The following is a 23,976-nucleotide window of genomic DNA, read 5'->3' on the forward strand; positions in this document are numbered from 1 at the left end:
GGTAAGTTCCATGTTGGGCAGGGGCTGATGAACTCCATCCCAACCAATCTAGTGGGCATCCACTACTCGGCAGGGCTCTGTGGGTCTCAGGTATGCTGCAGTTGGCGTTAGGTATTACTGCCCATGGCCTGGTGACTAGCATTGTGACTGGTAGTGCATTGCCTAGTGCGTAGGGAGGTTCCCTGTGTGTGTGTGTGTGTGGTGTACGCCAAAGGTGGTGTTGTTGCTGCCATTGACCAAGTGTATCCTCTGTCTCTTCCCCCCTTTTTGTTTTGTCATCCTGTCCTTATGTGCATTAGCATCAACTGGTGGAGGAGCAGAGGCACCGGTGAAGGAGGGAGCTGCATCCCACAGGGCCCATGAGGCCGAATCCACCGACGCTGAGGGCACCAGTGGGACGGAGGGTGAGGGGAGTACCACGGCGGAGACAGGAGGGGACAGTTCGGAAAGTGATACCTCCTCCGATGGAAGCTCCCTAGAGGTGGCAGACAGCTCTGTGGCCACCCCAACTACAGGTACAGCCACCACCCCCTGTACCAGCACCGCCCTCTCAGCAGCCCCTCAGTGGGTTTCCTGTGCCCGCTCACCCAGGAGGGTGAGCATCTCCTTCGCCCCAGGCACCTCAGACCCTGCCCCACTTAGCCCTGCTGCCCTGAGTGAGGAGGCTATTGACCTCCTGAGATCCATCCATGTTGGGCAGTCAACCATAGTGAATGCCATCCAGAGGCTGGCAGGGCATTTGCAACAAACAAATGCATTCCTGGAAGGCATTCACTCTGGCATGGCGACCCAGCATAGATCAATCCAGGCTCTGGCCTCCTCCCTGATGGCAGCCATTGTTCCTGTCTCTAGCCTCCCCCCTCCAACTTCCTCTACCCAGTCCCATTCCCCTGTACCCCAACCTATCCCAAGCACACATTCAGACTAGCATGCACCCAAGACAACACACAGGAGTGGCCCAAGCAAACACAAGCACCACACATCATCCCACAGGCATTCACACAAACACCATCCAGAATCAGACACACCAACATCCACTGCCTCCATCCAGCCCATGCACCTGCACCCAAACAAGCAGACTGACACCTCCTACAACCACTCCCTCTTCCTCCAAACCCAGACCTTCACCCTCTCCCCCCGAGTGTCCCTAAGAAGCTTTTCCTCTCCGCCTTTGACCTCTTCCCTCCACCTCCCCCCATCCTTCACGTTGGGCCAGGGTGGTCAGAATCCAGGCTAGCACCTCAGCCACCCAGTCCAAGGCCACAGTAGTGTCAGCAGCTACTGCAGGTGTGAGAGGCTCCAAGGTAACACCCATCAGCACTGGCAGTGTGCCTGCACCAGCTGCCAAGGGGAAGGGCAAGGATGCGTCACCAGCTGCCAGGGGCAAGGAGGCACCACCAGCTTACAAGGGCAAGGACAAGGGGGCACCACTAGCTTACAAGGGGAAGGGCAAGGAGGCACCACTAGATGGCAAAGGCAAGGGCAAAGGGCCTGCTCCTGCAGGAATGAAGGACAGGAGGCCTAGTGCTGGGACTGATTCTGAGCCCCCACCACCAACCATGGTGCTTCACCTGTCTGAGGCTGCAGGGGAAGGGCTGGAGCCTCCCCCCACCACTGGCAGCCCCGACACCAGCACCGCCATCTGCACCGCTGTCAGAACCGCCGCCAGCACCGCTGCCAGCGCCAGCAGCCCCAGTGGGCAGCCGTCCGAGGCTGCAGGGGAAGGGTTGAAGCCTCCCCCCACCACTGGCAGCCGCGACACCAGCACCGCCAACTGCACCGCCACCACCACCCCTGCCAGCAGCAGCAGCCCCAGTGGGCAGCCGTCCGAGGCTGCAGGGGAAGGGCTGGAGCCTCCCGCCACCACTGGCAGCACCAACACCAGCACCGGCACTGCCACCACTGAGCAGCTGTCGCCGCCGGCAGGCAGTGTGTAGTCCTGCCTCCATGGACTGTAATGGATCCTGACCACTGCAAATCGTGTTGGTCTGACACCCAGGTGAGAGACTGTGACTTTGCGCACCCCAAGATCAGAATCACTGGGCACAAAACCCCCTCCAGAACCAGTGGAAGAAGGCATCCACTCACCCCCTCATTGCCAGGATGAAGCACATTGGGCACAAAGCACCCTCCAGAACCAGTGGAAGAAGCCACCCACTTGAGAGAATGTGGCTTTGCACTCCCCAGGATCAAGCAGTGGGCAAACCACCCACTAGAGAGACTGTGGCTTTGCACTCCCTAGGACCAAGCAGTGGGTTAACCGCTCACTAGAGAGACTGTGGCTTTGCACTCCCCAGGACCAAGCAGTGGGCAAACCACCCACTAGAGAGACTGTGGCTTTGCACTCCCCAGGACCAAGCAGTGGGCACACCACCCACTTGAGAGACTGTGGCTTTGCACTCCCCAGGACCAAGCAATGGGCACACCACCCACTTGAGAGACTGTGGCTTTGCACTCCCCAGGACCAAGCACAGGGCATGTTGCCCCCTCCAGGTGGTGTTGTTCCCTGTCCCCCTGAGGTGCCTGTGTATTTTCGACCTGATGCCCCTGCAGTGTTCTCGCCGTGTTGATGCAGTAGTCAAGTGGGGCCTTGGCCTATGTGATGTGGCCCTGTGGCCCAGGGACATTGTGAACTGGGCAGTGTCCCTCCATTTGTATATATGTAAATACTGTTTTGATTTTTGAGGCTGTATTTCTAGTTTATTATTTTATTACACTCACTTCAATCACTTCCTTTTGTCCTTCCATTATTCCTGAGGGCTACGGGGTGGTTATGTAATGTTGTTGCATCTGTTTGTGTGTATGGTGTTCGGGGTAGGGGTGTTGCGGGTTGCGTGTGTGTGCCACTCTCTTTTTCGTCCCCCCTCCCCTGTGTGCTAGGAGGCAGTACTCACCGTGGTCATCTTCGCCGGCGTTGGTATTCATGGTGTAGGAGGAGGCAGACCAGCATGGGGAACACCTGCAGTTCGGGCTCCATGGCATCATGGTTGTTCCCTGAGTCTCCAGAGGTGAGTCGTTTACCTTCTGTTTTCTGTTTCCGCTCTGCTTTTGATGGGGTTGGTACCACCCCGGAAAATGTGGCGGATAGGCCTGTTGTAATACTGTGGGCGGTACATTGTCTTCTGCCTGGCTGTTGGTGGTTACCGCTGCGGTGCTTGTTGCTACCGCTGTGGCGGTCATTGTGTTAAAGTGGCTGTCTGTGTGGGCAGTGTCCGTCGTGGTCATAATTCCATTTTTTTTAAGGCCGGCTTGTTAGCGGTAGTACCGCCGCTTTATCACCAACCGTCAGGATTACAATGAGGGCCTTTGTGATGCCTACAGGACAGGCTGCCCATATGGGACAGGTCTATCATAAGCCGACGCTGATCCAGATAGAGTCTACCTCGAATTTAATGTCTCCAGTACAAACACACACGATCCTGAGATACACCTCCATAACAGGGTCACAGACAGAGATGTCTGCATTGACAAGTCAGGATACAGGAATAATGTATCCTAGAGATCCAAATGTCCAGATGCTGTGTCAGTACCGGTTATCATGGGTCCAGTTATACCACTGTTTGCCCAGAAAAATAATAAGAGCAGTGAACAGAAAATACTGGATTGAAGCGTAGAAAAGGAGAGGTTCTATAAAAGCGTAGGAATGATGACCCACATGAGACTTACATTTGATAGAACAGATCGGTTTACAGATCTGAGATCTTTTAGGACTCCTCCAAATAATCAGGGGAGAGTCGACATAGGTTCTAATCTAAGCATGGTAACACCAGAGACCCCGGGGCTAACGTTACAGCAAGGGCCAGATGTAAGCAATAACAAAATGTCATTATAAGGCTTGACAGCTCAGCAGCTAACTGAATGGTTGGAGAAGGTGAGTAGCACACAATGAGATTCCAGTGGAGAAAGTGCCCTGATTTTGACCAGGCTGAGACTAGAAGCAGAAGACTTAATTGAAGGAACGATAGGGATAGACAGAAAAAAGACAAAAAGAAAAGGGATTCTGGGAATCTTATTGTGAATGCGCAGCAGGTTGAGGACCCAATAAAAATATTACCAATGAGAGAAATTCCGGAAGGGAGTTTTGTTCATGTCCCTTGGAGTAGAAGTGACATATTGTTGTTTACCAATGATTATCCCAGGTTGAGAGAGAAGCCAGTGGAATGGTACCCTCAAACAGATAGATTTGTGAAACTCGCAAAATGCCTGTGGGAGGATTTAAACACCCTTTTAGAAATAGTAGTCCCAGCAGACTTATTGACTGAATGCAAGAGGAGTGTAGATTGGACAACAAGAGAACCTCAGAGAGATCTGGCTACAGGTGCATCATCTCCCGATGTAATGAAATATTATTATAAGGTGATAGAATTTTTGAAAATGAGAATTTTGCCCAAGAATATTGATTGACAGAGAACAGACAGGACAGCTCAGGTAAAGAAAGAGTCGATACATGCATACTATGAGCGATTGTTGCAGGCATTCAAACATTACAGTGGGACAGAAACAATTGACCAGAAAGACCTGATTCATTTTGTGTTCAGGTTTGTTGAAGGGTTAAGACCTGAAATTAGCCAGATGAGCAAGTAATTTGATTTGTTGGCAAGCAAAGAAGATTGATGAAGTATTAAAGTATGCAAAGTACTGTAGTGATGAGATTGAGCTGAAGCAGAGAAAGTTGAAAGAAAAGGTGACGGTGATGCAGATTAAAGCGGCACAATCAGGAATGCAGGGAAGTTTTCCGCAGCTGCAGCAGGGAAACATGTGGTTGCAGAACCAGGCGAAAGGTAGAGGTCGTGGTGGAATTGGAAATGTGAACCACTGTCTTGATTTGAATACTGTGGTTGTTCAGAATGACGTGCAAGGGATGAAAAGGATGTTGGCAACACAAAAGGATGATGGACAGAGTACTGAACAATGCAAACACTCACCCCCAGTCACAGATCTGGGTTAAATCCATTGTTTGGACCCAGCCATATACAAATCAGTCTTGACCCTGTTCCTCATGGGAACAGTCAAGCCCGAACTGCCAAGCCAGGTTCTCCCTGGACCGGAAACAAGTATCCTAGGACCGGTTTCAGGGTATCACCCTTCAATAGCCAGGCTAGCTTGAGTCCAGTGGCACAGTGAGCAAGGGACCCATATCTAGGCATACCCTTCCCACTTGCGGCTACTTTAGCAACACAAAAGGATGATGGACGGAGTGCTGAACAATGCAAACACTCAACCCCAGTCACAGATCTGGGTTTAATCCATCGTTCTTTTGCTCACCATGCCACCCCAGTTTGGACCCAGCCAAATGCAAATCAGTTTTGACCCTGTTTCTCATGGGAACAGTCCAGCCCGAACAGCCAAGCTAGGTCCTCCCTGGACCGGAAACAAGCATCCTGGGACCGGTTTCAGGGTATCACCCTTCATCAGCCAGGCTAGCTTGAATCCTGAGGCACAGTGAGCAAGGGACCCACGTCTGGGCATACCCTTCCCATGTTACCTTCTCACGCTTGCAGAGGCCTCAGACATTGGACATTTATCCTGAGGTTCTCTCCCCATGCCCTGGAGTTGAATCTGAACCAGGAATCGCGGAACCACTAAAAAGAAAGCCAAAAGAGAAACTGTTAAAAGCAAAGGAATGACTAAGAGAGAAAAAGACCATTCAAAGAAGAAAGACATTGGGAAAGGAATAGAGGAGAGTGGTGAAAAAAATTAGCATGCTACGCTATAAAGAATAAAGGATATTCTTCTTTATCTTTATTTTTATCTTAATTTTTTGTGAATTGAATGTAATAGATAGAGGGAGGATCTTACCCACAAAACCCCCACCCTCTACATCTTGGAGTCAGAAATGGGAGTTTGTTCCTAAAATACAAACAGAGGAAAAATGGAGGAGAATCCTTCCTTGGAAGATATGATTAAACAGTTGGCAGAAGGGCAGCGTCATTTACAAATAGTGTGAGAGGCACAATTGAGGGAAGCCAGAAATGATAGAGAGACATTACAAAATGCCCTTACAAATCAGGCTACCATTATAGCTAACAATCAGTTGGTTCATGAAATGGCCATTCAAAAATTAACAGATACCATAGTTACTACGAGGGTTCATCCATTGAAAGGGTGGCTGCTTCGGCCAACTGGCCACAAGACAGATGGAGCCAGTACATAGCCCCTCTGTTGACAGGGACCTTACAAGCTGCATACCAAGTTGTAAATCTAGGCGGAACCACCCCTTATGGAGATATAAATAAGGCTATCTTGAAACGAGTTGGATATGATACTGAGTATTACCTTATCAAGATTAGAAAAACTAAATGGATGCCCATGGAGAACCAAAGAGCACTACATTACAGAATATAAGATTTGGGATTAAAGTGGTTGAGCCCTATTAGCACCAATCGGGATAAAGTAATACAGGTTATATTATTAGAGCAGTTCCTTGAGGCCCTACAGAGTCAAACACGTAACTGGATCAAACAACATCCCAATTTAACAACAACGACTGCCATTTAGCTAGCTTGTGCTTTCCATAGAGCACCCGATTTTCGGGTGAATCCCTATAAGGGACAACCCTTAACTGGGAAAACAGTTAGTATCAATACGAGACAACGACCAACTAAAAGCCTGGAAGAAAGTTCCCCCCCCCCCCACCGATTCACGGAGAAAGAACCAAATCAGACTCCCCAGTGTTACCATTGAGCAGAGTGGGGCTATATAGCACGCAATTGTCCCCATAAGCTTCCAAAACCAGAACCTATGGAAATAGGAATAACAAGGGGAAGGGTGCTTTGTACCAATCGTACAACAACTCGATATTCTGTGGAAATCCTAGTGAATAAGAAACCAACTTGTATATTGGTTGGCTCGGGGTGCAGTCAGTCTGTGATAAAAGCATAGGTATTAGGAAAGGAAGTGGAACCAGAAGTACAGACTGAATCCATTTGTTGTATTCATGGGGATATGAAGCGTTATCCCCAGTGATTACAATAAACTGGAGAATTTAGAGGAATCTATACAAGTAGGGGTGATTACTCATTTAGTTGAGGATATGATGCTGGGTACAGATTATTGTGCTTTCTCCAAAATCCTAGGTCACATCAATGGAGACCATACAGATGATACATGGATCAAAGAGGCACATTTTTCTCACAGTGGCCGCCTACCCCCAAGTAGACAGGAGAAAAAGGAGCAGAGAAAAATATATCAACGAAGTAAACAATCTGATTCTGTTCCTATATTCCACACAGAAACCTCCGTGTTGACGAGTCCACCCCCTTTCCGAGTCAGTCAAAGAGATGACCCAGCGCTGAAACACGCCTGGGGTACCGCAGTTACCGAACAAACCGGACAGGTGGGTCCTTATTTCCTTGTCCAAAATGGATTATTGTATTGAATAACCCAACAAGGCACAGAACAAAAGACCCGATTAGTAGTACCTACCCCCATCGCATGCAAGTACTCCATTTAGCCCATAGTCAGGTTGGGGGCGGCCATTATGGTCAGGAGAAAATGGGAGAATACTGTCTCCGACGATTCTATTGGCCAAGGGTTTTCTCTGAGATCTGGAAGTTTTGTGCGCAATGCCCGAGATGTCAGCTTGTCAATCCCAGTAAAATATGAAAAGCACCTCTTCACCCATTACCCATTATTGATATTCTTTTTTCTAGATAAGAGATGGATTTAGCGGGACCGCTAACACCTTCCTCCCGAGATTATATGTATCTCTTAGTTCGAGTGGATCATGCTTCTCGTTACCCTGAAGCTATTCCTTTAACAAGCATCACTACAAAGACGTGGTAGGTCAGTGTCTTCTTCACGAGTCTTTCCGCGTGGTCGTCTTCCTTCTCCACCTTCTGCCCGTAATGACTTGCCAGACATTTGATTATTTTGGGTTTTGGTTTTACATTCGGGCCATGAGAGCTTGGCTAACTCTCAAAATCGTCCCACTTGGAAAGGTGAGGGCTGTACTTTTTGGACTTTTGGACACTGACATGTAGACAAATCCACAAGACCTAGACACATGTGAAAACTAAACATCCAGGTGAGTTCAGGGTGGTGTGTTTCACATGCACCCGCACCATTTTCTTACCTACAATACCCTGCAAAACTCCAACTTTGCTGGAAATCACACATTTTCCCCACATTTTTGTGATGGAACCTTCCGGATTCTGCAGGAATCCACAAAATTCCTACCACCCAGCATTGTCTCATCTATACCGATAAAAATTCTGCCCCACCTGTTAACCTATTTTTTTTTTTTTCCAACTGCCCTTTTGGACCCACTTTGGTTCCCCCTCAGTTTTGACATGTTTTTGGCTCTTCCCGCTCAAAGGCACTTGGCCCACCTACACAAGTGAGGTGTCATTTTTACAAGGAGACTGAGGTGAACATTAGGTGGTAAGAAATTTGTTCCGGTGCGGTGATCCCACACAGAAATGTGGGAAAAATGTGATTTTTTTAGCTAAATTTGAGCTTTGCTGAGGATTCTGGGTAAGAAAACACTTGGGGATCCACACAAGTCACACCTCCCGGGTGTCTAGTTTTCAGAAATGTCTGGGTTTGGTAAGTTTCCCTATATGGCTGCTGAGCCGTGCCCCTCCCCCTTGCAAAAACAGGTAGTTTTGTATTTGCTAATTTTGATGTGTCTGGATAGTGTTTTGGGGCATTTCCTTTTGCGGGGACTGGGCCTACCCACACAAGTGAGGTACCATTTTTATCTGGAGACTTGGGGGAATGCTGGGTAGAAGGAAATTTGTGGCTACTCTCAGATTCCAGAACTTTCTGTCACCGAAATGTGAGGAAAAGGTGTTTTTTGGGCCAAATTTTTAGGTTTGCAAAGGATTATGGTTAACAATACCTGGTGAAAGCCCAACAAGTCACCCCATCCTGGATTCCCCTAGGTGTCTAGTTTTAAGAAATGCACAGGTTTGGTAGGCTTCCCTAGGTGCCGGGTGAGCTAGAGGCCAAAAACCACAGCTTGGCACTTTCCAAAAAAACAGCTGTTTTCTTTGGGAACATGTGATGTGTCCATGTTGTGTGTTGGGGCAATTCCTGTTGCGGGCGCTAGGCCTACCCACACAAGTGAGGTACTAATTTCATCGGGAGACTTGGGGGAACGCTGGGTGGAAGGACATTTGTATCTCCTTTCAGATTTCAGAACTTTCTGTCACCAAAATGTGAGAAAAAAGTGTTTTTTTTTGGCCACATTTTGAGGTTTACAAAGGATTCTGGGTGACAGAACCTGGTGAGAGCCCCACAAGTCACCCAATCCTAGATTCCCCTAGATCTCTAGTTTTCAAAAATGCAAAGGTCTGGTAGGTTTCCCTAGGTGCCGGCTGAGCTAGAGGCCAAAATCTACAGCTAGGAACTTTGCAAAAAACACGTCAGATATCAATGTAAAAATGTGATGTGTCCATGTTGCGTTCCTGCCGGGAGCATTAGGCCTACCCACGCAAGTGAGGTACCATTTGTATCGGGAGACTTGGGGGAACACAGAAAAGCAAAACAATTGTTATTGCCCCTTGCTTTTCTCCAATTTTTTTCCTTCCAGATGTAAGACAGTGTGTAAAAAAGACGTCTATTTAAGAAATGCCCTGTAATTCACATTCTAGTATGGGAACCCCGGAATTCAGAGATGTGCAAATAACCACTGCTTCTGAACAGCTTATCTTGTGCCCATTTTGGAAATACAATGGTTTTCTGGATACCTATTTTTCATTCTTTATATTTCAGCAAATGAATAGCTGTAGACCCGGTATAGAATGAAAAACCATTGCAAGGTGAATTGGCTCTGGGTACCTAGGGTTCTTGAAGAATCTACAAGCCCTATATATCCCGGCAACCAGAAGAGTCCAGCAGACGTAAGGATATATTGTTTTCAAAAATCTGACATTGCAGGAAAAGGTTACAGGGTAAAACGTGGCAAAAAAAGCTGATTTCTTCACTTCAATTTCAATATTGTTTTATTTCAGCTGTTATTTTCTGTGGGAAACCTGTGTAGGATCTACACAAATTACCCCTTGCTGAATCCAGAATGTTGTCTCCTTTTCAGAAATGTTTAGCTTTCTGGGATCCAGCATTGGTTTCAGACCCATTTCTGTCACTAACTGGAAAGAGGCTCAAAGCACAAACAAATAGTAAGAAAGGGGTATGTCCCAGTAAAATGCCAAAATAGTGTTGAAAAATTGGGTTTTCTGATTCAAGCCTGCCTGTTCCTGAAAGCTGGGGAGATGGTGATTTTAGCACTGTCCTTTGTTGATGTCATTTCCAGGGAAAAACCACAAGCCTTCTTCTGCAGCCCTTTTTTTCCCCATTGTTTTGAAAACAAGAAATTTTTGCTGTATTTTGGCTAATTTCTTTGTCTCCTTCAGGGGAACCCACAAAGTCTGGGTACCTCTAGAATCCCTAGGATGTTGGAAAAGAAAGGACGCACATTTGGCGTGGGTAGCTTATGTGGACAAAAAAGTTATGAGGGCCTAAGTGCGAAATAACCCAAACAGCCAAAAAAAAAAGGCTTGGCACCGAGGGGGAAAAGGCCTGGCAGGGAAGAAGTTAACGCCCTTACTCTGTTTTGTGACAGTCGAGATCATCTTGAAACGGTGAGCATGTCCGTTAAATTATGACACAACCGCAGTCTCATTTCTATTTCTCGAGTCTCAGCTTAATGACGTTCCCCTTAACGTCATGTCGTGGGACGCAAGCCAGACGATGCGGCATGGTTGTCAATGGCAACAGGCTGAACACACAGGTTTCTGGCTAGGCGGAACCCGGGAGGCTTCAGGCCGGAAGAAGGATCCCGTCGCCGTATCCATACTGGAAGCGACGGTGGGAGCTTAGTTATTCTCACGAGTTATTTTATTTTCTGTCATCAGTTAAAGAGTTTTTATATAATCAGAGAACGACTCTTGCAGTGTTGCGATAGAGGCTTGCGGGAAGCAGGCATAATGTCCCTTAGGGACAACTGTAGTGAAAGGAGTGAGAGGTAGGTAAGCTACAGCTTTAGCTTGGGAATCATACCCGACAACTTTTACTAATACTTCAGATAATGTATCATGTTTGCTAAAGTGAATACGTTGAAATTGTGGCAGTTTAATTAGGGGGAAAGCAAAGACGTCTTGCGCGATTAATATGAGGGCTTGTTTTTAATTAAAGTGGTGATGAATGATAGAATCGCAGCATAAGCCTTGCTATGCTGTAAACCCTTTGACCTGCCTTTGTGCATCAGTCAACATCATTCTCATACGCGGTAATAGTTTGGTTCCTCTCACTGACCTGCTAAAACACGTCGCTGTGGATAATGTTCCTCTTTCTAAAGCACCGACACACTCACAATAGACCCCATACAATTATCATATTGCTACTCCACTTCCGCTGTTCCATGTACTTATTATTTAATACTTATTGTACTAGTTTCTGTATAGAGCCTGTGCCGTTGCAAAGACGCCGCCCGTTTGCCACAGGCTCCCATGTCAATAGCGACAGGAAACCTGCCATCTGTAATACACATCTCATTTAAAAGGCAGATATTTCCCACCTTTCTATTCAGAAACCAGAAACTCACCGCTTTCTCCTTACACACTTCCGACGGATCTTCCACCGTAAACACAAACCACACCTTATAGTCACCCTTCCCAACACACTTGCTATCGGATAGCTTTTAAACATTCACCGGTTAAGACAGCTCCCCTTCTTAGCAAACCTTCACATAAAACACAATTTTTCTTCTCACAGAAGCACAGCATGTTAGAAAAGAAACGTAAGCCTTGTTCTCATCGCCAGCTCCTACAGTCTTGTTGCCGCAGGAGGCCGCTCCCCTCCGTTTCTAGGAGCCCCGCCCCGCGTCCATCGTTTCCCACAGTGGGGAGGGGCAAACTCGTACGCTCTCATTTCTGGGGCTGAGCAGAGTAGTAGAGGCCGATGTAGACGAGAGCAGGAGCCTGACACAGGAAGCAGGCGTAAACCCCCCTTAAAGGGAGAACAGCGATCCCTACGTGCAGAGATAGTCGAAGGGACCAGGTTAGGCCAGAGCAAGACCTTCCTCTAACGGCAGCAAGTGAGAAAATGGCAAAATAAAGCGGAAGGCAGCCCCTCCCCCAACCACCGAGGCACTAGGGTCGGACGAAGCTGCCCACGCTTAACGAAGGGGGATGGGAAGGATCCGGTGCTGGAGTCGCTCATTCCCCAGTGAGGAGGAACCTTAATAGAACATTCAGGTTATTGAAGGGGCAGCGACCAAGCCCATGACCGTGGATTCAGCACAAGAGCACCACAGAGAACTCTCCCGCACACCTACGATCTCCCTCATCTCCTTCTTTCACTGTATGAGTGAGGTCATCAGTTCAAGGACTGGGTGTCCCATTGACTCTGGGATGGGTGGTGATCGCCCCCTGCAGTTTCTTCGTCCCCCATCTCCTTGGCAGCCATGATGTTATTGACCAGAAAGCCTGATGGTCCTATCACAGCAGGTAACTACTACAAAACTGACAAATGTTTTAAATGCACTCCCGATATTATTTTCTGTTGCTTTATGACGGGGGATCATAAAGCTTTTCTTTTCTGTAGTGGTATTCAGAACAGCAACATAAAAGGAGGATCAGTTTAACAGTGGGCACTTTGGGATATCTTTATTGTGGTCTAATAGTTGTGAAGGCTACATCAGTTTATTTATAATTGTAAAGGCTGTATCGTGTTGGCCAAGGACCTGCTTACAACTACAATCACCCTTGCCTTCCATTCTGCTGCTAATTCTAATGTCAAAGATCAGAGGTTATTCTGAAAAGTGGTATTGTAGTATGTGTATAGATAGTCTTACCCCTGTTGAGGCACCGAATCGTTTTCTGGGTGGTTTAAGTATTCCCTCTCCGTGTTTCGTAGGGACGTTTGGCTTTATAGGGCGGTCGGGGTTGGAAGCATTCGCTGTTGGGCATGAGGTTCGGAGAAGTGCTGCAATTGCGTGGCTAAAAACTTGTATCTGCTGTAAACCATGAAGTGATGCCCACATTTGTAAGGCAGTCCACCAGGTAGATACACACCGCTTTCTTCTTGTTTGAACGACCCCCGTGTTTTGACATGTTTGGGAAAATGCAGATGAGCTTGCTCTAGAATCCTTGTGTTCCTCGTCCTGTGATCTCGGATTTGGGTAGGGCCATATGTGAACTCCTGTTGCTTTAGGTAGCCAGAGAGGAACGGGGTGCCGAGGGATTCGCACCTCTTTTCTAGTCTGTGAGGCATCTGGGAATCCCATAGCCACTTGTCCTTTGGAGTTCCTTCATTGGAGCCAAAGGTTCAGAGTGGTAGCAATTTGTTATACAAGATTTGTTTGGCTTTCTTCTTGAATGTGATAACAGATAGGATGGTATAAATCTGAGGCGAAGGAGTTCCAGATTCTCGGAACTGTACCGTAGAAAGTGCATGCGTAGGTCCTCCTTTTACCTTGAATTTCTGCGATTTCAGTTGGAGGGAGTTGAAGATGTGTAGTGAGCGTCTGCCTCCGGAAATGGTGCGAATTCATGCTAGGTATTTGGAAGTACACGTGGCTTCATGAGTTAGACAAGCTATATTGAGCTTTTTCTTGCATTAATAGGGAGACGCTTGAGAGATTTGTATTCCAACTAGAGACTGGCCTAGAAATACCACCAGTATGATTGATGTTCAAATCAGGCCCCTTTAGGTGGACAGCAACGATAGTGATGGTCTCTGCAATATTTTGCCACTCACTGTACAGTGATATCACATTTACTAAAATGTGTTTTTTATAGTACCGTTGTGTTCTACAGTGGCTCTTGCTATACGTTGTTCATATCTGTATGTTTTCTCTACTATTCTGACATGACAGTTAAGCACCACGACGGCACTTGAAACACAAAATCAACACGTAAATAAGCAAACTTTTACGCCAGCCAAGGCCAAACTAGTGGCATTTATTTATATTTTATATCTGTTTCAGTTTTATATAGAGCTGACATGCTCCCAAAAGGATATCAATATCAGTAGGGTGCTGAGGGACTCGCGCCTCTCTTCTAGTCCAGGGTCATCTCGAAATCCCAAGGATTACTTGTCTATTCAGATGTCTTTTTTGGAGCCAGGGATTCAAAGTGGGAGGACTCAGACAAACCAATTTGAATAATATATTTTATAGGCCAGGTCAGCATATATGATGCAAACGTTGAAAAGAAGTAACGTCTATCTTTACAAGCATTTAATTTAAGGAGAGCACATTGGTGGGTCACGAATGCCCAAGCAATAAATCAATATTAATTTAAATTCTGTGTTTATCTTGACACATTTGCAGTGCTTGATTAAAACAACATAGAGGTATCTATGTGCAGTTATTGGCCATTTCAGTCAAAATGTGCTATTTGTACATAACATTGCATCACCAAACATTGCTTTAGTTACATTCAAAAAACGACCTTATGTCCATTAAAGGTAGGTGGGTCGTGAACATTTGTTGTTCTAAAAAGTGGGTCATGTTAAAAAGTTTGGAGCCACTGAAGTAGAGGATTATGAGAGACTGGTCCACTAGAGGTGTAGGATTTGAAGAGGGGGTGCCTATAACGTATATTGACAATGACTGCAGAACATCCCAGAGGTGCTTGCAGGACACAGTTGGCTACTACCGTAATTGTTTAAGATGCATAACTGAACTTCGGGTCGTTATTAAATGGTAGTGGTCAATTTTTGAACAAGATTAAAGTTGCAGCTATGCCTATGCTTTTCCACACACAATTAGTGTAAGTCCTAAGAAGAAAAAATATAGACTGGTACCTTGATTCACTGAACAATTTAAAGGTGCAGATTGTTAGTGCTTCTTAGTTTTTTGTGTGTGTTCACAATGGATTTGGAGTTTAGTCATTAAATAGTGGGGCAAGTTGAGTTTTTTAATGCTTTGAAAATGGTCTTCAGCGACTATGCACCAGACATCTCCTATAGATATAGGGAGCCACTTGTGACATGATCAGATTTTGTGCAGCCCGTAACACGCAGGCACTACATAACCCTCGATGTACCTTCTGAATAGTCCTAAATTAGAGAAGGACTGTAGGGGTAGCGTGGCAATTTCTGTTCAGGCATCTAGACCCTGGAATTCCTTGCCCAGGGACTTGCTAGCAGAGATCATCGCTATTCACCAAATAAAACCGTCATGTTTCAAAATACCTTTGTACTCTTCTGAGGAAGTCTTTTTCTTTTCATGTCTAGAAGCGTGCGGAATGCCATTTGTAAAACAAATGAACTTAATGCGCTAAGGTATTCAGTTGGCCATTTGTCAACCTTCTTTAGGACTTGCAGAACTAGAAACCTTAAACCATAGGTATTCAGATCCAGCAAACGAGGAAAAGGGTGGATGAAATCGAAGGGCAGGGCATATAAATTGGCTTTCACTTTTGGTTTATTTTAGACAAGGCAGAACGTAATGCTGCGGGGAGGGGCTTGGGGTTCACAGGCCCAGATTAGGGCCTCCTCGCTGTCTGAAGACAGATGGGAAACGAGCGTTCTTGGCATAGCGGCCTTCATTCCTCCCAGCTGTATGTGTTTTTTTCCATAAATTTTGAAACCTGGACACCATAAACTGTAATCCAGCTGCTCAAGCGTCCACGTTTGATGGTGATCGTGTTGCCTAAATTCTGCCATTGTAGAAATGTACTCGCTCCCACATGTCCTAGGGTGTTACTGTCGCCGTGTTTGCAGTCCTAGAGGGAGGGAGCGAAGGCCAAGATGTCATCTGGTGTGTCTAGATTAAATCCGGTTATTTTTATTTTTCAATTAGACGATACCCATTCAGTCTATGGTTGTATTAGTAATTTATTTGGCACCACGTCATCTTTTCCTGCACCTTCCGAGTATTGCATTTTTGACTCGGATGGCAGATAAGTTGACAGAGGTATTAATCTGTATTTATCCGATTGGCAGATGGCCTGATTATCCATCTGCTTGTTAAGTAGCAGAAGTCTTTCTCTATTTGTCTGGTTGATAGTCACCTAGCAGATTTTATTCACTAGCATTGCAGGCAGGAAAACTCAGTGAATTGAACAGTCACTACTTACAAATGTGCTGTTATGAGGAGTTGAAAACCCTGGTAAAGCACACTTGGCCTTCTGCCTTTATGAGATCTGTAGATTGCATACTATAAATGAATGAATGTGCGGGATTACAGAGCGCACGGCTACTTAGTGTCCCGGCGCTATAGGCAGATACAGATCAGGTACACTATCGTTACAAGTAGGGATGGGCAGTGAACGCCGCTCTCAGCGCTTTTCCCACTTCCTTGTTCGCGCTCACCAGCGTTAAATTGGCGAGCAAGGAAAATTTTACACCAGATCACATCGCAGCAAGATTTCTCAAAGTGGGCGGTCGCAGATGGTCACTACCGCTCGCTTTGAGAAACCTTCCATTTGCATTGAGGAAGCTGCCACTCTAGTAAAAACATCTACTGGAGTGGCAGGAAAGAGGCAGCGCCCTCTTGCGCTGCACATGGTGTCGTTTGCAATGATTTTTCAGTGCGGGACAAACTCCCTGTGCTAAAAATTAGCGCGAACGGCACAACCTAACGCCCTCCGCATAGGGCGGTTTGGTTTTTGGGTCACTTATGCGGAACTCCGACCAGGCCTGGTGACAAGCCAAACAAGTAGGTTTTTAACAATTCACAGAAGCATTTCTCATTAGATATATTACTAAACAGAAATGGCAGATTTGTCCAAATCGAAGCAGCACACTACGAAAAGGAAGACCCTCCTTATCTCACTCATTTAATATGAGTTATCACCATCAACCGTGCATCGCTAAAGCACAAGACCTGGAATGGACAGTATAGCCGTATCCTAACTCTGACATATTGTGGTCTGCTTCCATGAAAGGCACGGTGAGCTAACAACACTAAAGCTTTAATTTCAATTTTCTTACTAACGTGTGGCCAATGAAGCTGCTTGAAATACAAGGACGTAGATATCCTCATAGTGATCTTAAATATGACGGCCTGCCGCATTCTGCAGGACTTGCATGCACCGAACTAGATTGCCTGACAGACTCAAATAAAGCACATTTGAATAGTCCAATCAAGATCCGATCAAAGCTTGAACAAACGCTCTCTGTGCTTCCCAAGGAAGAAAAGCCAGAAACATTTTCAAAAGCATATATGTAGTAGATATATAACAGATAAGCACTTTTATATTGATTTGTCTTGATATGTTATACTGGTTACCCATCGTCATTTATCTGCTTGATGCATGGAAAACATTCCTTGCTAGTTATTAGGATGACAGTTACCGAACAGATTTTATTTCTTACACCACCATTTCATATGCAACAAACATGCTTTTTTATTTATCCGAAATCACTCCCACTAACTCATCTGAACAGTGCTCTTCAGAGCTATGTCCATGCTTTTTATTTTAACTTAAAATAAATTTGTCCAACGCCAGATACTGGATAGAGGATTTTCAGTGTGTTTCTGTTCACCACGTACACAGCAAAGAATTTGGATAGTTCACCATAGCACACACCGTGCTGGTAGAGCGCTGCAGATGCTTCCAGCATATCTTCCTGAAGAAGTAGCAGTGTCAGCAGGGAAAATAAAGGTCCCTACATGGACATAGGCCTTGCTGCCAGCGCTCCTCTTAAGCAGCAAACAAGATGGCGGCGCAGTGTGAAAGGTGTCTTGGTTAAAGAGACAGGAGTACAAAGTACACACTCTGCTTACCAGCTACAGAACAGATTCTTTCACCTTTTCTGTCTTATATAAACGTAGCATATTTTCTTCACAACGTAGTTGGGTGCTGTATACATTGCAGCCGTTTTTAGGTTTCGTCTGCGACAGCGCATGTGCTGCATGCCCTCTTGCAAGAGAGATTTTATACAAAAAGAGGCTTGCAGCCTGCCCATTGCTTAACATTCGTTGACTTCCTTGTCACTCTTATGTGCTGCCTTCTAGTTGGCCAGTGTGTGCTGGCTCCACTTCCTCTTCTTTCCGCTGGAGCATTGACCAACTACTGATTGCTTTAGTTTGATTGCTGTCCTTCCACTGATTGTGCGGACACCGGGGCACTACTTTTAGCTTTTCTTCCATGTCGATATCGTTGAACCTCTTATCATTTGTAACTGTTTCAAAAAAGCTAATTTCTCTTTTGAGATGGATGTTTATTGTTAAAACGTTATCTGCTTTTATGGTGACAACAGCTGTTATCTGCTTCCAAATGTATTTTCACTAAGCCATGGCTACAATTGCTTTCTTTGTGTGATAGGATTTCTTGCCACACGTGGGGGGGCACTAACTGATTTGCTCAGAATCACAGGGGTGTTGTGCTGAGACCTAACAAGCATTGGCAAAGCCAATAGGTCTCACCTTTTGAGAGTACTGGCTCTGTCATTGTCTTTTATTTATGTTGTACACCATGGGCATTGACGATTTTGTCAAAAGATTTGTAGCCATGCTGTTTAGCAGTGTGGTTGATGTGCAGCATGGCTTTAAAAAAAGCTGTTGTGCATCCAGCGCTAGTGCACTTTTTTATTTAAAAAATAAAGCACATTAGCCCAGGCTACATCACAGTACTTTTTAAAATGTGTTTTAGCCACACAGGAAAGGATCCGTGCTGCTGTACAGCATGGCTACAAAACATTGTCAAAGCCAATAGCTCTTCCCTAGGCGAGACCTATTTGCTTGGTCACTGCTTGTATAACATTTTATCCGACTGCCAGGTATCTAGAAGTTATTGTACACTTTTCACATTGCAGCCTAAAAAATAAAGGAGTTTCTTGCTTATTACTTTATGTGCTGGCTAAAAGCAGGATGTTTTATTTTGGACTGCATATCCGAGGAGCTAGATAAATAAGACCAAGGAATTATTTTTGTATTTATTTTTGGTCAAACTGTTATTTATCTTGCAGCCATATCACTATATGAAAATTGTGATTTTAAACCTTTTTCATAAAAAACCTTTCGGATTAATATGGGTGGGGAGGAGAGATTGGCGAGAATCCCTTTTCATTGAATGCTGCACAACCAGAGCAAATAAGAGGGGGCATGGTCAGGCGCCGATGGCAGAAGAAGTCTCTCCGTGAGGCTCCCGCCTAACATCCCCCACCCCGGCACATCCTGATTTTCAGGGGGGCCCAGTGCCAGTTGCGGAGCGATCGGTGCATCCAGAGCCCTGGGATCGGGACTGGACTGCCGGGCGGCCGGGAGCCGCGAGAAACACAAGATGGCGGCCGCGACGAAGGGACAACCGGCAGCCCCAGCCAAGGAGGATGCGGTCTAAGACCGCCTACCACCCCGTAAACTGCCGAAAATAGCACAAGGGGTGAGTCGGGAGGTGACGCTGGCCCGGAGCGAATGGAGACAGGGGCCCAGTGGCGCGCGACGATCCAGGTGAGCCAGTGGGCGGCGAGGAGTGAGGCCTGGGTCCGGAGGACTCCCTGGAGGGAAGCGATCAGCCCTCCTGGGACGGGAGGCCCTGGTTCAACAGAGAACTTCAGAGGCAGCGGGAAAAAACCCAAAAAAATAACCCTACAATATAGGGGGAAAAAAGTGAGAGGCTCCCTGTCCCCAGATCAGGGCGCGACGAAGCGGGCCGCCCTGAAAGCACCGCCGAACGGGCAACAGACGCACAGCAGATATGTAGCAGCAATAGGAGACTTACCCAGCCGGCCCAGAACTGTGAGTGCTACGGGGGCCCTAAGAGAGTGACCAGAACCCTAGTGAGTGAACTGCTGGAGCTTTGACCTGGTAAGACTCAAGAAAAGGAGACTTGCATGGATGGAGAAGATATCCCAAATTTCACTGCTATATCAGAACAAGAGGGCGATTTGTTGAAAAGGGAAGACAGCACGGGAGGCACCATAAAATAAAAAAGGGGTAGATTACAAATACAGACCGCACCTTCGAAACCTCAAGCGCAAGGAACCCCCGGCAGTGACACGGGCCTGTAGTGGCGCAGAATTGGGAAGGGCACGACGGGTGAAAGACCGGGAAAAGCTCTCCAGTACATCCATGAGGCTGAATCTACAGAGCACTCGATAAAAGGCGAAATAACCAGGCACCCTCTGCGGACAGGAGAGTTTAGGAGCAAGGAGAGTCCATAAAGAAGAGGGGGACTGCTGCACCCACCCTCTAATACCAGGGAGAAATAGTGGTGGAGTTCCAGAAGATGGGAAAGATTGGTCATTAGAAGGATACAGAACAGAAAGACGTTGTTGCTGCGGATGCTATGGCAGGTACACAGGGTACCAAGAACACCCTTCCTGTGGAAAAGTCTGGAGACCCCACACTTCAGGACATACTGCAGGCCATGACAGCATCCTGTGAAGCCCTGGAGGGGAAAATTGATACCCTGGCTACAGATTTTACAGTACTCAGAGACTACCACCGCTGCCTGGCCGAAAAGGTATCCACCACAGAAAAACAAGTTAAAGAACTCCTGCCAGAGGTTAGGGACACAACTAAGATCACGCAGTGGATGGAGAAGCGAATCCATGACCTGGATCTGCAGGCAAAGGACACGGAAAACAGATCCTGGCAAAATAATATCCGGGTGATTGGTCTACGGAACACATCGAAAATAATAATTTGGAGGAGTTTCTTGAGTGCTGGCTTAAAGAGGAAGTGGCAGAGGATGGACTCTCTCCCTTCTTTGCAATTGACAAGGCACATAGGATCCCGGCGCACCCCCATCCACTGGGGGCTCCCCTCAAGACCGTTTGTAGCTCGACTGCTGCATTACAGAGACAGGGACTATTTGCTGAACCAAAGCAGGAAAGATGGAGACCACACGTTAGACAATCATACGATTCGTATCTTCCCGACTTCTCCTGGGAAGTACAGAAACAGAGAGCCACTTTTCGAGATGCAAAACAAAAACTACGCCAATTGGGGTTTCGATATGGGATGCTGTTCCCTGCAAAACTTAGAGTGGTAGCTAAAGAGGGCACACAGTTCTTTACCACAGCTGAAGAAGTGTGGCAGTGGATTGACACACAGGCAACACAAAAGAAAGATCATCTGGTCAAACTCAATGTCCACAGGGAAACAGGCATACCAGGAATCGTAAATTGGGGAGTCCCTCTAATAAGGAGATGCAAAAAGTACATCAGAAAGCAATAGAAGCAGTGGCATCCCTAAGTGGCTCAGACCTCGGCTCACATAAGGGCGGATGAGGAGCTGGAAAAGTCAGGATCAGATCAGGACTCAGAGGCGTCGCACGCATCAGATGGGTCGGGCCCGGAGGTGACCCCGGGGACGTCGGACTGTATCATCTTATCCACACAACTTTGGACTTATATGGAGGATCTGGCATGGCCATGGAAAGGCCACCAAGAGTCGTACAGCAATGACCTGCACCCCTGCAGCAATGAACAACGCAGCTGGAAAGGGCTAAATCTGTCAGAGGGGGACTGGGCCCACAAACTCCTGCAAGCTTAGTAGTCTGGGGGTGGGGATAGGCAATATGGCATACTCCTCTCCAAGAACTAGGGGACCGCCCCCAGTTTTGATAGACTAGCTGAAGTTATCCCTGGGTTTGGATGATAGACGTTCAAACTTTTGTCCTGGGGATGGGGAGTTGGGAAGTTAATTGTTGGGTTAAGTTTATTGGGTCATGTGAGTCACAGAGAGAGGTAGCAGTAGAGCTGGAGGGGCGATGCGGGAGGGTGGAGATTTCAATCATTGATTGTGGTACAGTGTGGGGCATAAGAACAATAATGGAGGACTCAATGGTATGGCTACATTAGATTCATATAAATGCCTCTTGTGGAATATCCGGGGCATGCATATGATGGTCAAGATGTATAAGGTTTTCTCATACTTACAGAAGAGGGGGATTCAGATTGCAATGCTCCAGGAAACGCACTTAACACAAGCAGAGGGGAAAACACACAATACTAACAACGGGTCAGAGCGCTTGCGCGCTTGACCTAAAAACTAACAAAACAAGCACTAGCTAAAGGTACTCTTTTCATGCACAACTCTATTATAGAAGTAGAAAGAAATTGTCTCAAGAATTTTTGATGAGGCCTTTATGGCTTTCCAGTTGCTATTGTGTGGTTTTTTTTTTTTTTTTTTTTTTTATTATTTTTTTCCTGGATTCCGAGCCTTGAGTCTTTGTCAGCAGCTGGCAGTTCGACAAAGTGCTGCTCTAGAAGGCTGGCATGGTTATCTATAATAGGACATGTAGGGTATTCTAGACTTTGGTGCAAGTGCAATACTGTCTAGCTAACTGTTTCTATGAGTCACCGCTTTGCAGTTGTGGTTACTGTTAATTCCAGAGTGCTTGTCCCTTTCCCCTTTTTTTGGACTCTGGTAAACATTGGTGGTTTTTCAGTGTGCAATCACTTTTGAATTTCCTTTAAATAAATCAATATATTTAATTTCTAGATTTTTGTTATCTCTTTAGTATGTCATGAAACTCGTTAAAGTCCTTCTCTGTGCTATGCATTCCTTCTGTGCCAGGGATGCCTAGTATGGGTCCAAGAGGGCCTGACCAGTGGCAGGTGCTCAGGATAACTACTGACTATGTAATTTTACTTCATAGATTTTCTTATGTGAAAGTTATAAAATCCATAAAGCATTAAAGTCTATCTTGTGTGGATATTCTCAAAAATTGACATGGTTTCAGTCTTGTTTAGTATCATGTTTAGACAAACACCTCTGATTATCATCAGACACATGATGAGGCTGCAGATACATAATACAACGAGCCTTCGAAACATAAAAGGCATTTGTCAACTGTGAATTGATGCAAATAATGAGCGCAGACTGTGTATTGATAGGCAGTAGTGTAGTTTTGGTGCGGAAAACTGATTTCCAGTCATTTCACTTTATTCTTCACTAGTTTGTCACTTTTAAATCGAGCCTTGGGAAGGCACTGTGCACAGGGTGTTTTCACGTATATGGTTTCATTATAGTCCTTCGCCAAAAAGGTAAGAATTGGTCTTAAAAGTGACATGGGCCCACCCAATAATCTTTGGTCATATTTAACCACCCTAACTACTGAAGCTTGCTTGGTAGGCATACCGGTGGTGTACACGTTAACCAGATCATTTAAAGCCTAGTCGCCAGATGCCTTTGTCTCCAATCTTGGACACCGTAGTGTCAGGAGAGAACTGGCTGTACAAAAGTATTGCTGTGCAGTTTGACTTTATTGCACTCCTAAGAAACACAGGAGAAACTCTTACGTGTTTGCCATAGAATCTGAACTGACATGCAGGTTGGATTAGCATGAGATGTTCTGTCCTTTGTCAGCTGTGCAGTGTACCTGCCCATGCCTCGGGTATTCACAGCTTGGCTTCAACCTTCCTTCGAGTCTAACTCGGTATGCAAACTTCTCGATTAGTGGTGTTAGCTGTTGATCACAACTGGATCATGTTTTCTTTTTTGGTGTGCTGCTGCTGCCCTGGTATAATCTATTTTCTGTCATTATGTTGACAGTGGCTATAACTGAGGCTGTTGGGGAACTTACCGTTGGACCTGAACGATTACTTGGGGTTCCTCAGTGGCTCCTTTGCTCCTCGACCTCTTTTTACGCTTGAGAGCTAAGAAGAGGTGGGTACGTTTGACACAATATTCTGCTACATCGATTCGAAATCCATCTCGTCACCAGCTGAGGGACTGACTTGGAACTAGCACTGGCCAAGGCAGGAACAGCATATGCTACACATCGGACACAAACACATGCTAACTCCGCTACAATCTGCCTTCCTCTATGAATGATCTCCCTCTTATGTTAGTAGTTATTCTAAGTGTAGAGTTTACTTACTTAGCCTCTATGTCACTTTACAGAGACACATACCTACGGAATGCTGAATAATTCGGCGTGTATTCTTCATAGGAGAGGCATTGGTGCGGGTAGATGTTTGAAGGATAAGAGTTGTCTGTAAGGAGGTGTTCTGTAAATTGCGGGGGAAGAGTGAATTGTGTGGCCTTCCAACCTATCTTCTGTGAATGTGTAGCTTTTGGTAGGTTGACTGTGCAGTGGTTTTCGTTGTGTGTTCAGGTCCTGAGTTTCT

At 46.2% G+C, this 23,976-nt stretch overlaps 1 protein-coding gene across 3 annotated transcripts in view; it reads left to right on the forward strand.

Annotated features, from left to right (window-relative positions):
• The first annotated feature begins 10,695 nt into the window (after positions 1 to 10,695).
• Positions 10,696 to 23,976, forward strand: part of DYRK3 (dual specificity tyrosine phosphorylation regulated kinase 3) — a 53,420-nt gene continuing 40,139 nt past the window's right edge. The window contains exon 1 of one of the 3 annotated variants that reach the window (XM_069238590.1): positions 10,696 to 10,809. Coding sequence is in view for 1 of the 3 variants with exons in the window: in XM_069238589.1 (XP_069094690.1) it covers positions 12,407 to 12,449 (43 nt within the window). In the remaining 2 variants the exon portion in view is untranslated. The other 2 variants (XM_069238591.1, XM_069238589.1) reach the window with 2 other exon arrangements.

This window comes from Pleurodeles waltl, chromosome 6, assembly GCF_031143425.1.
Source record: "Pleurodeles waltl isolate 20211129_DDA chromosome 6, aPleWal1.hap1.20221129, whole genome shotgun sequence".
Lineage (NCBI taxonomy): Eukaryota > Metazoa > Chordata > Amphibia > Caudata > Salamandridae > Pleurodeles > Pleurodeles waltl.